General features: G+C 41.6%; 1 protein-coding gene across 3 annotated transcripts; it reads left to right on the top strand.

The window, feature by feature from the left end:
- Nucleotides 1-1,054: 1,054 nt before the first annotated feature.
- LOC121956452 (NACHT, LRR and PYD domains-containing protein 12-like) lies at nt 1,055-11,142 on the top strand. Of its 3 annotated transcripts, none has more exons than XM_042504666.1 (9): nt 1,055-1,195; nt 2,709-3,029; nt 4,850-6,704; nt 6,795-6,968; nt 7,612-7,785; nt 8,240-8,413; nt 8,498-8,671; nt 8,772-8,818; nt 10,235-11,142. In XM_042504666.1, the coding sequence occupies exons 1-9, from the start codon at nt 1,180-1,182 to the stop codon at nt 10,810-10,812; spliced, it is 3,513 nt and encodes a 1,170-aa protein (XP_042360600.1). In that variant the 5' UTR covers nt 1,055-1,179; the 3' UTR covers nt 10,813-11,142. The 3 variants fall into 3 exon arrangements, with proteins under 3 accessions (XP_042360600.1, XP_042360599.1, XP_042360601.1); XM_042504665.1 differs by having other exon boundaries at nt 8,498-8,680; XM_042504667.1 differs by lacking the exons at nt 1,055-1,195; nt 2,709-3,029 and adding an exon at nt 3,037-3,203.
- The last annotated feature ends 2,438 nt before the right edge of the window (nt 11,143-13,580 follow it).

Here is a 13,580-nt window from a genome sequence, read left to right as displayed (position 1 = left end):
AACTGGTTCCTCATCAGCAGCGGTCGCAGCACTGTCAGGCAGCGTTTTAATGAATTACTAGGGTTATAAAAATGTGAAAACAGCCTTAATTTTGACTTTTGTCATTGCCTGACTCATGCAAATTATTCGATGAGTAGCATTCCTAAAGTGTTGCATGATTTTAAACATGTTAAAAAATCAATTGCTGTTGCTATTCAAAGGGAAAAGACATGTTTAAAGGTTTTTTTTTGTTTTTTTTAAAATAATGCAATAGTGTTTTGTTCCTCTTTCTCAGCTTTTGTGAAATTAACAGTCTCAGCATTTGTAAAGCCTTGGTACAACAGGAGCTTCCAAAAGTGGTAGGACAAGAAGGTATGTGTTTTACTCGTTCACCTGAAAATATTTTATTTCCTTTGTGCAATATTACAATATAAAATCTGCATTCTTAAAAGACTGGATCTGAATGGCTGGAAAATGTGTGCAAACACATCTGAGGATCTTTCACAGGATGGTTTTTTGTATTAATATCTCACTTTGTTTCTGCCTTGTTGCTTCTTTCTGAAAAAGAGCAAATGTGACTGTGAATGTTAAGATGGGATGAAAATGTAGCGTTTCCCTTATTGTGTTCATTCCAGGACTGAAAACTAAAAGGATGTTTCCCTATCCCTGAACTGTCCCTGTATTTTAGCTTTATCGCCTAGAAATTAAGTTTCAGGGTCCATGCACAATCTGGAAAATTCAAGAAATTTCACATTTTGTCACATTTTCCAGGCCAAGAAAAATCATGAAGTAAAAAACATTAAAAGTATGGGAAAGTAATGGAATTTTATAGTAAGGGAGTGACGATTAGACATCGTTACTCCTACAGGTCAGAGCCTGCAGGTGGATGCAGAGCAGCAGTGAAACTGACAAAACAGAAGGAGAGCTGGGAAAATCCTGCGGTAATTAGACCAGGAGGGTGTGTTTTGTAGATTACGTGGAGATTAAGGTGTGACGTATGATAAGGTGTTCGCTGCCTGAGTTAACTTAAAGGCATCGCTCCATTTCTAGAAGTGTTTTTGGAGCAGCATTTAGGAATCCACCTTTCACAACTTCTGAATCACTGCTGTACAGATTTTGTTGTGTTGCTGAATCTGAAACCTCCGCTGAGTGAGGGCAACAGGAAACACAGGGAGCGCCAGCGCTGGACTTTGACCATGCATGAATTCCCGTAGAGGTATGTACACTAATAAAGATGTAACACCAAGATGAAATATATTCATTACAACTGTCTGCATTTCTCATATTTGATCAAATGACAACAGCTTGAAATGACTTTCATGTCTTTCACAACAAAAACTGAACATAATTAACTTGATAAGAACAAAAAAATATTTCCAGATGTTTGTAGTCTTAAACCTCCTACATTACATTGTAGGTGTTTCTTTTTTCGGATAATAAACTGTGCAACAGCACATCGTAGTCCTAACACAACATGTTGTGGTTAATGTCACGTGACTCTCTGGTTACTGGCAGCAATAAAAGAAGACAAAGTGAAGTAACTTTGTGCTTTAATGTGGAAATTAGGGAAGTATATATACTGTGTTTTCTATGTTAATGTAAATGTACAGGAGCTCCAGACCTATAATAAAACTCACTAACTGTAAAACTACAATAATTATGGCTGTTTTCAATAATGAAAAACTGTATTCTGACAGTTTACCTATATACCTATAGATCATACACTGATAAAACACATTGATTCAACCCTTTTGTTGTGAAAAACTTCAATACTACACAAAATATCTGTACAGGTTTTTCATGCTACTAAGAAAGAAACATTTAAATTCTCAGATGTTTTTGTGTCATTTAGTTGATGTTTTTATGTATTTTAAAATTACAGGAAAAATCTGTGAACTATTAAGTCCTAACTGTCATTCATGTGATCTAATTTCAGAAATACATTTACAATTTTAAAGTTAAAGTTTACATTTTTATCTATGAAATATATATATATATATGGATTCATGATAAATTTAAGACTGCATTATTTGGAAAAAAAATATTTATTAAGTGGAAATTTTAATGGTTATTCCTGTTACTGTACATCAGATGTGTAAATCTTCATATTATATATTCATTATATATATATTCAATATTCATTTGATTGAGGTTTTCATGTATGTAAAAAGACAGGAAAAAGCCGTTCAATTAACAGGAAAGATTCCGTAAAATTACATTTATCTATTTATTTTACATTGTATAGAGTACAGGAGTAAGTAATTAAGTAATTTAAGTAATTGTTTATTTAATCTAAAATATTTAATTTTTAAGAGGTCCTATGGCAGGGAATATTCTATTATTTGTAAAAAGAAGTTAAAGGAAATTTTTAGGAAAAGCTACATTCTGCAGCTTATTAGCATCCCCTAACCACTCCTTATATTCATACGGATCAAGGCCTTTCATTTCCTTTAATATGTCAAAATAACACTTGCACACACACTTGCTTTCCTGTTCAGCTTCTTCTGTTCATTGCTGTTTTCTGTCTCCCTTTGAGAGCTGCGTCCCAAAGTATGCCCAGAATTCATTGCACCATGAAAAGTCGTTGCTCTTCTTAATACTTTACAAATAGTAGAGCAACAAAGAAAAGCAGCTAACATTCTTGCATTTTTTGAGATGGGATGAGATTCACCTTTTATCTTCAAAATGGAAACTGCATAATTATTATGAAATATCTGCTGATTTTCCAGTCACGATGACCTCACTGAAGGAGAAGCTCTGGATAACTCTGGAGGATTTGAGGGAGGAGGAATTCAAGCAGGCGAAATGGCTCCTCCAGCAGGCAGACATCATGTGCACGCTTGTGCCACATCTTGAAGTCTACTCCGCCATCCCCGTGACCCGGCTGGAGAGGGCAGACAGGCAGGATACCGTCGTTCAGATGGTGCAGAGCTACGGCCCGCACGGAGCTCTGGAGGTGACCAGGAAGGTTTTAATGAAGATCAACAGAAATGACCTGGTGCAGAGATTACCGGACATCCCCTCGGCACCAAACAGAACGTCACAGGAAGGTAAAGTTATGTTGAAATGTGTGTTGAAAGCCTGGCAACATTCCCCTCTCTCTCTTCCTCTTTGTGCTGCTGGAGATGTTACTGATGAGGCGACTAGTTCAGAAAACAGAGAGGCTTTTTTGGTTAAATCACAGGAGACTCCTCACCTCGTCACTGCAGACAGCCAGACGCAAGGTACAGCTGTCTGATGACCTCACTGTCCATTTAGTACATCTCTTAATATATGGTTAAATATTTATTTCTGTTTGTTATGCTGTCATGCTGGAGGTTGGAGGTTGTATCGTGTTTTAGGGTTGTCCGTCCGCCCGTCCCATTCTTGTGAACACAATATTTCAAGAACGCTGAACAGAGAGGCTTCTAAAAGAGCTACGATACATCAGAGATATCCCGTGAAAGACACAGCTGGGAGCTTTACACTGCCGAAAAAAGTAAGACGATCCGACCTACGGTCGCAGAGTTAAGACACTTTACATAAAGTGGAACACATTTTAGCTGCCACCGACTACGCCGGGCTCAGAGGGTTAAATTCGGCACAAACATCCTCTTGGATGCTAAGATGAACTGATTAGAATTTGGCAGTCAAAGGTCAAGGTCACTGTGACCTTGTTTGTCTTGTTTTTGTGAACCCAATATCTCAATAACACCTAAAAGGGATTTTTTGGTCAAATCTGGCACAAACTGATTTGGTTCATGTTCATACAGGTTATGAACGGTTCTAAGGGTAATGTCCTGAGAGCAGACGGCACCTACAGGGGAGGCACGAGGGGCGGTGGATGGATCCAACAAACCCCGGACTTTCATGTGGGACTGCAGTGTTTGCTTACCGTCTGAATGTTTCTTTTTCTTTTTTACACCTTACCATGTACCTGCTTCCTCTCATCCTAACGATCTTTGAAAGCATGTTCGTTTGTTGATGTCTCAGCACTGGTTGCCGTGTGCTAGACTGTTCTCATTCTGAACTCGTCAAATGAATCCGCTCTGTCACTGCTTTTGGCATACAAGCGTGATGCCAAAAACCACCTTCTGAGTGCACCTGAAATGGGCTGGATGGTGGCAACTGAGAACGTGGCAGAGCCAGTGTAATTATAAGCCGGCGGTTTGCTTGACGGCACTAAACGTGTCTTCAGAAAGCAGCCAGATGGAACTAGTCGCATGCATGTGAAACACGGTAGGTCGGCGTCAGGTAGTAGCACTGCCGACGATGGCTGGAATGGGAGGTGAATGGGTCCCACAAACAACTGATTTTCATGCAGGAGTTTGGAGTTCACCTTCTGTTTGGATATGATGTTTTTTCTGCACTTTACCATGTTCCTCTTTTGCCTAAACCTAACCATCTGTGACTTTATTGCCTAATCCTAACCATTGTGACAGTCTTGTTGGTTGCCATGCGCTCTTGTTGTGTGAGCATAAGGACCATGCCGAGTCATCCCTTCATGTGTATTCATTGACATCATGATAACGGCAGAAGGACACCCAAAATATCATAAGTAGATGCAGAGGGTCACTGATATGGTGGTACCATGTGACAAGTTGGAATAAGAACGTGTTGCATGTGCACATAACCAGGTGAAACATCATCCCACCATTACGATGGTGGCATCCCAGAACGTAAATACCAGACGCATAAGGATACTTAAAAATAAAATATGTAGATGAGAAAGTCCACTGCAAAACGGCAACATGTGACGAGTTGAGATGAGAATATGTCACTGAGAGCGTTTGGTAATAATGCAGCTTAAGGGTGTGACATTTGTGAAATGGCCTCAATCTTGACCACGTTATCCACAGGCTGTCACTTGTGTTTATTTGATTCTTCACAGATTTGATGGTGCCAGTACCAAAACCCCCAAAGCCAATCACCTCATACCAGCAAATACTCCAATCTAACCTTCAGAACCGGTTCATGTGTGTACAAGAAGGTCTGTCAGATATGGAAGATAAAAAACTTCTGGAAGATATCTTCACAGAGCTCTACATCACAGATGGAGGCGACATGCAACTCAACAGGCAACATGAGGTCAGGCAAGTTGAGATGGCATCAAGAAAACCAGCAGGAGCAGAGGTGCTAATCAAACACAGTGACATCTTCAAACATCCCTCTGGAAAATACCGACCCATAAGGACAGTGCTCACCAATGGCATCGCAGGAATTGGGAAGACATTTCTCGTGCAGAAGTTCATCCTTGACTGGGCCGAAGGAAGAGCCAATCAAGACGTGCATCTCCTGTTCCCCTTCACCTTCCGCCAGCTGAATTTACTGAAGGGGAAAAGATTTTGTCTCGCCAAACTAATTCACAAATGTATCAAAGAAACCAAAGACATTGGAGAGGATGCTTTGAATTACATTTTCACCGCACTGCAGATGTCAGGAAACACCAACTATGACAAGAGTAAATTTAAACTTCTGTTCGTGTTGGATGGATTGGATGAGAACCGTCTTCATCTGGACTTTGGCGCCAAAGAAAAAAATACCATTGATGCTACAAAGTCAGCTGGAGTTGAAGGACTGCTGATGAACCTCATTAAAGGGACTCTACTTCCCTCCGCTCGTCTCTGGATAACCACACGACCTGCAGCAGCCAAGCAAATCTCTCTAGTGTGTGTTGACGTGGTGACAGAGGTCAGAGGGTTCACCGACCCACAGAAGGAGGAGTACTTTACCAAGAGATTCTGTCACGACGAGAATGCCGGCAAGATCATCTCCCACATCAAGACATCGCGAAGTCTCCACATCATGTGCCACATCCCAGTTTTCTGCTGGATCACTGCAATGGTTTTGGAGGATGTGTTGAGAACCAGTGAGAAAGGAGAGCTGCCCAAAACGCTCACTGAGATGTACACAGAGTTCCTCATGTTTCAGATCAGACAGACGAAAGAGAAGTACAGCACAAAAAAGAGCGTTCAGTACGTTCAGTCACTTGCAAAACTGGCTTTTAACCAGCTGGAGAAAGGAAACCTTATCTTCTACGAGAAAGACCTAAAAGAGAGTGGAATTCGCCTGGATGAAGCATCTGTGTACTCCGGAGTGTTCACACAGATCTTCAAAAAGGAGCGCTGCAGAAAGAGGGACAAGGAAAAGGGCCGAATGTTCAGTTTTGTCCATCTGAGCATTCAGGAGTTTCTGGCTGCTTTTCACGTGCAGCTCTCACTCAATAATAACAACAAGAACGTCATGACCTCCAAAAGTCTGGGGATGCTTTTCAGCAAAACATCTGCAGCAGAGCTCCATAGGATTGCTATTGACAAGGCCTTGGAGAGTCCAGATGGACACCTAGACTTGTTCCTCCGGTTCCTTTTGGGTCTTTCATTGCAGACCAATCAAGATCTCTTGGCAGACCTATTGAAAAAGAAAAGAGTTAGCTCAAACAGCATTCAGGAAACAATCCAGTACATCAAGGAGAAGCTCAAGCAAAATCTGTCTCCAGAGAGAATCATCAACCTGTTTCACTGCCTGAATGAGCTGAGCGATCGCTCTCTAGTAGAGGAGATCGAGCAGCACCTGAGTTCAGGCAGAATCACCAAAATGTATCTCTCTCCTGCTCAGTGGTCGGCTCTGGTGTTCATCTTGCTGTCCTCAGAAAAACATCATGATGTGTTTGACTTAAAAAAATACTGCATCTCAGAGACGGGCTTTCTGACACTTCTGCCGGTGTTTCAGACCTCCACGACATACCTGTTCGTACATGCCTTACAATAATAATATTAAATGTATATTCATAGATGTGTTCATAAACAATGTTCTCTTCCTCTGTGAACCTTCATCAGGTTGAATGGCTGTGATCTGCACAGATCAAGCTTTAAAACTCTGGTCTCAGTTCTCAGCTCCCAGCCATCTCATCTGAGAGAGCTGGATCTGAGCAGCAACAACCCTGATGATGAAGGAGTGGCTCTGCTCTCTGCTGGACTGATGAATCCGAACTGTAGACTGGAATCACTCAGGTCAGCTCACTTTACTTAAATCAGTCAAAGCGTTTGCTGTGAGAAAGGCTTGTGTTTCTCCCTGAGGAGCGGGCCACGCAGAGCTTGTGCTACAAAAAGGTAAGATAGGCTAATGATGTAAGTCACTCCATGTAAAAAAAAAACAGAATTTTGCAGATTCAGTAGCAGTTGCTATTTTTACCTTCTTGGAACAAAAAGAAATCTTACTCTAGAAAATGAGAGGAATCGTTAACAGCGGCTCGTTCCTTGTGAGAGGCGTGTCGAAGGCTGATAAAGTCTCGAAGGCAGACGTGAAAATGGCCATGCCTGTTTTTTTTGTATTAATTAAAAGAGAAGGCCATTCCAACCAAAACCCCAGAAAATCTCCCTCTTTTTTACTGCCCAATGTTGGCAGCGATGATAGTACTTTTATTGAGTGGTATTAATAGTGTGCCAGAGTCTCTGCACATGGCGCAATACCTGCCCTTATATAGTGTTTAGGGGGCGTTACCAAGGGCCAATGGTGACTCAGGATCAGGTTGGATTCATCATTCAGCACACCTGGTCAGAGCAGATTTGGATAACTAAGAACATTTGGTGCATCTGGGGTTGACTTCTCCTGCACTTTGTCTTAATGGGTGTATGCTTTTACCACCGTCTTCAGGTTGAGTGACTGCGAGCTCTCAGAGAGAAGCTGTGACAGTTTGGCCTCAGTTCTCAGCTCTGAGACTTCTCATCTGAGCGATCTGGACCTGAGTAACAACGGCCTGCAGGATTCGGGAGTGGAGCGGCTCGCTGCTGGACTTCTGAGTCTTCACTGTAAACTGAAAACTCTCAGGTCAGAATTCAGTGCTGTAAACACCACAAACACAAAGACTGTTATTTAAAAAGTGAATAAAGTTCAAACTAATATTTAATTTGTTCATATTAACATGAACCCAACCCACTTAGGCTCTCTTGATGTTCTCAACTCTCGATGTTCTAAAATTAATCACGATACTCATATGCTGATGCTCTAAATTTACTTTCACAAACGTGACGTGCTTCACATGACTACATTTGTATTGAATTATTATTTTGTTCAAGATCTGGAATGCGTCCCACGGCTGTTAATGTATATGCAAATCATGCTGCTATGTGAAAAGTGCCAAAAGTTAGAAGAAAAATCTGAGCAATAACAACAGGGCTCCAGCAGCAGTGTCACTGCATGGACCCCGAAATACAACAAATAAAATAGTGAAATAAATAAAGTGTTGACAGTAAAGAAAACATCTTTTTGTATGTTCTTTAAGGCTGAATTTGTGCAGACTGTCGTGGAACAGCTGTGAAGCACTGGCCTCGGTTCTCAGCTCACGGTCATCTTGTCTGAAACATCTAGAGCTGAGTAACAACAACCTGCAAGATTCAGGAGTGAGAGCGCTCTCTGGGGGACTGGAGAATCCACAATGTGAACTGGAAACCCTCAGGTCAGAATTCATGTTTCGTTTCATAAATGGTGGAAGTATTGTTGTAAAAATAATCAATAAAAATTAATCACAAATTGCGTGCAGGTTGTCGGGCTGTCAGGTCACAGAGGAAGGTTGTGTGTCTCTGGCTTCAGCTCTGAGCTCCAACCCGTCCCATCTCAGAGAGCTGGACCTGAGCTACAACTACCCGGGAGACTCGGGAGTCAAGCTGCTTTCTGCTGGACTGGAGGATCCAAACTGGAGACTGGACACTTTAAGGTCTGGAGGGTAAAGAGCTGACAAACAGGTCACAAACATTGTCCCTTTGACAGATTAAACAATATTAATAAAAAATAATAATTCTTTTTTCTTTTTCCAGAGTGGAACCTGCTCACTGTCGCTGGTTGAATTCTGGTCTGAAAAAGTGTAAGTGTACATTAAGTGCCATAGATTACATTTCTATTTAAAATGAAAGTTGATGAGTATTTGACATCTGTTTAGTCAAAGCTAGATCAAGTGAAAACATCCAATAAACTACAAAAGTGAAATCCTCTGGGCAGATTAATTTCAACCACAAAATCTCTTTCATTGTTATGCCGATGACATACAACTGTGTGTCTATAAAACCAGGATCCAGCAGACGGATTTCTTTAAAAATATGTCAAAGGGACATCAGGTGCTGGATGTCAAATAACCTCCTTCAACTCAATGAAGAGAAATCGGGAATAATATTATTTGAACCATTGGATACCTCAGTATTCAATTTCCCAACTTAGCTCCTTCTTTTGGTTTAGTCTTATTTTATCAACTTTCCATAGTATCAAAAACCACTGCTACCACTACCTCTTCTACTACTACTACTAATACTACTAGAAGAAAAAAAAATAGACTCAATAGACAAAGGACAAAATCACATAGACAAATGGTCCCGATAGACAACAGTAGTGGCTTATCCATAAACAAAGAAAACAAAATTACAATAAAGAATAATTATATTTCTTAAGCCACAAAATGATTCAGTTACCTCAGTAACTTCAATAAGGTGCATTGCTTCAGTGGAAATGTACTATGCATTTATAAACAAAATAATGCAAACTTAACTTTACATTGGTCAACACTAAAGTCAGACACACATCTGGAACTCAACACAGCATATCACCCCTCTAAATTAGGCAAAAACACACAAAATGCACTTATTTCAATGAAAAAATAGCATATAGCACCATATCCTTTGATTTTTACCTACAGGTGCAATTTATCATCATTCTCTCAGCATGGCGGAGAGATAACACACTCAACGCGTTTTAACTATCTATAATAATCCTTATGATTACAAAATCATCAGCCTCCACTACTTGATTCAAGTGACTCAGTTCCCTTTTTTTCTGTTGGCGTCTGTTGGCACTGCTGTGATGAGAGTTTCTGACAACAACAAACGAGGCAACAGTGGAGGAGGTCATAATAATGTCCCTTCAGCGTTGTAGAGAGCAGCGGTCTTTGACGATGCTAAATACATTTTGACACGCTGACAGAGGACTATCTGCACTGTAATACTAAAGTGTTCCATGCTGCCATTTTAGAGATGTTTTTAACGTGTCCTGTGGTTGGGTCTTGCTTGGACAAAGCTAAATTGGCCCCACGATTCCCACTGGTACTGCTGTGTTTCGTCCGTAAAGTCGTGCTTCAGCAGAAGGGGCCGTGGTGTCAAAAAAAAAAAAAATAACATAAAAGTAGCAAAGATTTGAGGAGCTACTGGCTGCTGCATCTACATGCGCTGCTGCATCATAGCAACGCGACAGGTCTGAAACCGCTCCTTGTATTGTGACTTATTCTTTCCACCAGATGCCTGTAAACTCACACTGGACCCAAACACGGCCCACAGAGACCTCGTTCTGTCCGATGACAACAGGGAAGTGACCCGGGGGAGGGAGGAGCAGCCGTATCCAGATCACCCCGACAGATTTGACGGCTGGTTTCAGTTGCTGTGTCGAGAGGGTCTGACTGGTCGCTGTTACTGGGAGGTAGAGGTGACTGGAAGGACTCACATTGCAGTGACTTACAAGGGAATCAGTCGGAGCGGGGAGGCTGCAGACTGCTGTCTCGGATGGAATAAAAAGTCCTGGAGTCTAGAGTACACTGATGACGGGTACTACGCCTGGCACAACAGAAGTCTCAATGACATGTATTCTCACCCCACTGACCATACCAGAGTGGCAGTGTATCTGGACTGGCCTGCCGGGACTCTGTCCTTCTACAGAGTCCCTGTAGACACAGACCCCTTTGACACGCTGACTCACCTCCACACCTACTACTCCAGATTCACTGAACCCCTCTACCCCGGGTTCTGGATCGGGCTGGAGTGCTCAATGACCCTGTGTGACATGGACACCGCTCACCCTGTCGATGAAGACGGACACTGAAGGGAGCGGTTTTTCCTCGAGAATTACGACAAGTTTGATACAACTCTCAGACTCTTACATTAATTGTATTTTATTCTGGGCCAGACGTATTCAACTAATATAGAAAGAGGTCCAGTTACTCAAATTTCCTCCCAGACAAAGGTTCGAACCTCATAATGTCCATCAAATAAAATCAACAACGTACAATTCCATATAATTTCCACAATAATTATTATCAACAGTTTTAACATGCAGACACATTATGGCACTGAAGTTAGTCCATGCACAGTGAACTTACATAATAACCAGTGTCTTAAGTAAAAGGAAGAAATAAAAAGTGACAACAGTGTGGAGCAGCCTCTCTCTCTCTCGCTCTCTCTCTCTAAATTAGTTTCTTCTTTCCTTACTTTGGAGCAGCCAATACCTTCTCACTTTCCTCACCTTTCTCCTCTGCGGTTCTGTGTCATTGATCAGTTTCATTGGCTTGTTTGAGACGATAAACACTTATGGTATTGCCTGGAGAAGTGGTGCCCGTCAAAAAAAAGAAAAAAAAACAAAAAACGCTCTATGAAGATTATTGTTCTCATCCACGGGTCTGGATAGGACGGCGTTTTGGTGCGGACCTGGACCGAGGTCCTCGAGTTGGCGATGTATTAGTTCTTGGCTGTAATATGCTAGAGCAAGCATCGCCAGCTGGAGGACTTTGGTTTTAAGACGTTTTTAGGATTTTGGGACATTTTTGAAATTTTAGGGTGTTTGTGGGATTAGCCGTGACAGACAGCCACGTACACAGCTCTGCTCTACCGGCAATGGGAAAACAGTCTGTAGATTATTTTTTTGCAGGGTTACCCGTGTTTAAATAACTTGTGTGTATGTGATAATTTTGGTGTAAAGGGGCCTTGTTTGCATTTTTACACAGAAACAAACAACAGTGGAATTTTTTTTTTGCATTTCTTTGTGCTGTCTTCTGTGTTAGCTGGGCTGAAGACAAATTTCCACCCTGGTGGACAATAAAGATATACTCTAATTCTAATTCTACTGTTGCTACAGTGTGTGATTTTAGATAGCATGCCGGGATCAAGGAACCAAAAGAGGTGTAACTTTAAACACATCGTCCTCTTGTGTAACATGAAACATGCTCGTCAGCAGCCCTTTGCAATCAAATACAATGGCCTAACATGTCAGTAACAGTTTAACAATCATTTAGCGTCCCTGTTATCTCATTGTTTTTACTTTTTGTGGACATTTACAGCCGCTGTTTTTTTCTTTGCCTTGCCATTCTGGATTAAAGGTATGAAACCTTTAATCCAGAATGGCGAGGTAACACAACAGCATGATTTTACAACCTTGAGCATGCAGTGTAAAAAGAGATTCAGACACAAAAACATAGAAAAAAAAGGTCCTGGTTGGAAAATATTAAAGCTCTCCTATAATCCAAATGCTCTAGCAGCAAAGATACAAACAGTTTTTACATGTTTTTGTCTTTCACTGGTACATTTAAACCATTTCGGAGACACTTTATTTTGTTCCATTTACTGTTGTAAAGTTGACTATCCAGTCTTATGTATCATGCATACGACACGTTATCTGCAGAACATGTTTACTTCATACCTCCTCATCACGTCCTCATCACCCTCGCACCTCCCTCCGTTTACTGTTGATTCAGCTGTGTGCGTTTTAAATTTACCTGATAAATCCAGTCAACCCTCTGCAGCACACCACATCATTCCCAAATAAAGAACACGTCCATCTTCCTGCAGAGCCTTTGTGAGGACAATTAATCAGACGAGGCCGGTCTGGACTGTTTTAGTCATTATCAATAATTACAAAGACAGTATGTGGGGCAGACAAACACTCTGTCAACACACGGTCATCTGGCTAATAGAAAGGCTATCACTTAGCACGGGCCGGATGGGATACACAGCAGGACATGAGCTGGTGTGTGTGTGTTTACCCACTTTGTTGTGCCGCAAAGGACAAAAAATCTAATTTTACATAGAACAGATCGAAGATTTGTGGCTATATTTTAGTTAAAAACAGATCTATGTTAATAATTGAACAGATGAATGATTAATAACACAGTTGTGAAGGACAGAGATATGTAGAGATTTTGTTAGAGATTCTGTTTTTGTTTAAATACAGTTCTGTTGTTACTTATGATCTACTTTCTGTCTATTTCATGTTCAGAGGGCTGCTGGTAGGAGAATAGATACTGTCGTGAAGTGTCGTCAAGTGAAACATGATCCTGAGTCTGTGAAAGGCATTTTATTTTGAAAATTGAGCGATACTGCTGCTTGTCTTCCTGCCTTGTGCGACTTGCTCTGTGCGGCTTGATGCGACTGCTGTCCGCCTCCTGCCATGCGTATTTTCCACGGAGCAGTGCGGGACGCCGCTGGGACGCTCAGTGGCGTGCCCGGTGGAATCACCAGCATTGTCAAAACTGCCCGCAATCGGCTCTGGAGGCGATGCCGTGACCTAATGTGGCGTTGACAGATACGGTGGAATTTAGCCATTAGGCAGAAAAGGTACATGGTAAAGTGTAGGAAAAAAAACCTCATACACGTCACATTCAGATGGGAAGTGAACACCGGACTCCTGCATGAAAGTCTGGGGTTTGTTGGATTCGTCGTCCTGTCCTTCATGCTCCTCATATTACGTCATTATGGCGTCTATATCTTACGCCAAACACAAAGACTTTGGAGTGAGAACAGGCTGAAAGAACGGGGCGGTGCAGCGCGCCCAGCTCTGTCCAATCACCACAGAATTCCTCCTGCAGCACCTTTAAAGCT

This window comes from Plectropomus leopardus, chromosome 17 (genome assembly GCF_008729295.1).
Source record: "Plectropomus leopardus isolate mb chromosome 17, YSFRI_Pleo_2.0, whole genome shotgun sequence".
Classification (NCBI taxonomy): domain Eukaryota; kingdom Metazoa; phylum Chordata; class Actinopteri; order Perciformes; family Serranidae; genus Plectropomus; species Plectropomus leopardus.
Note: the sequence above shows the minus strand (reverse complement) of the source record. Positions and strands in the feature narration are given on the sequence as shown.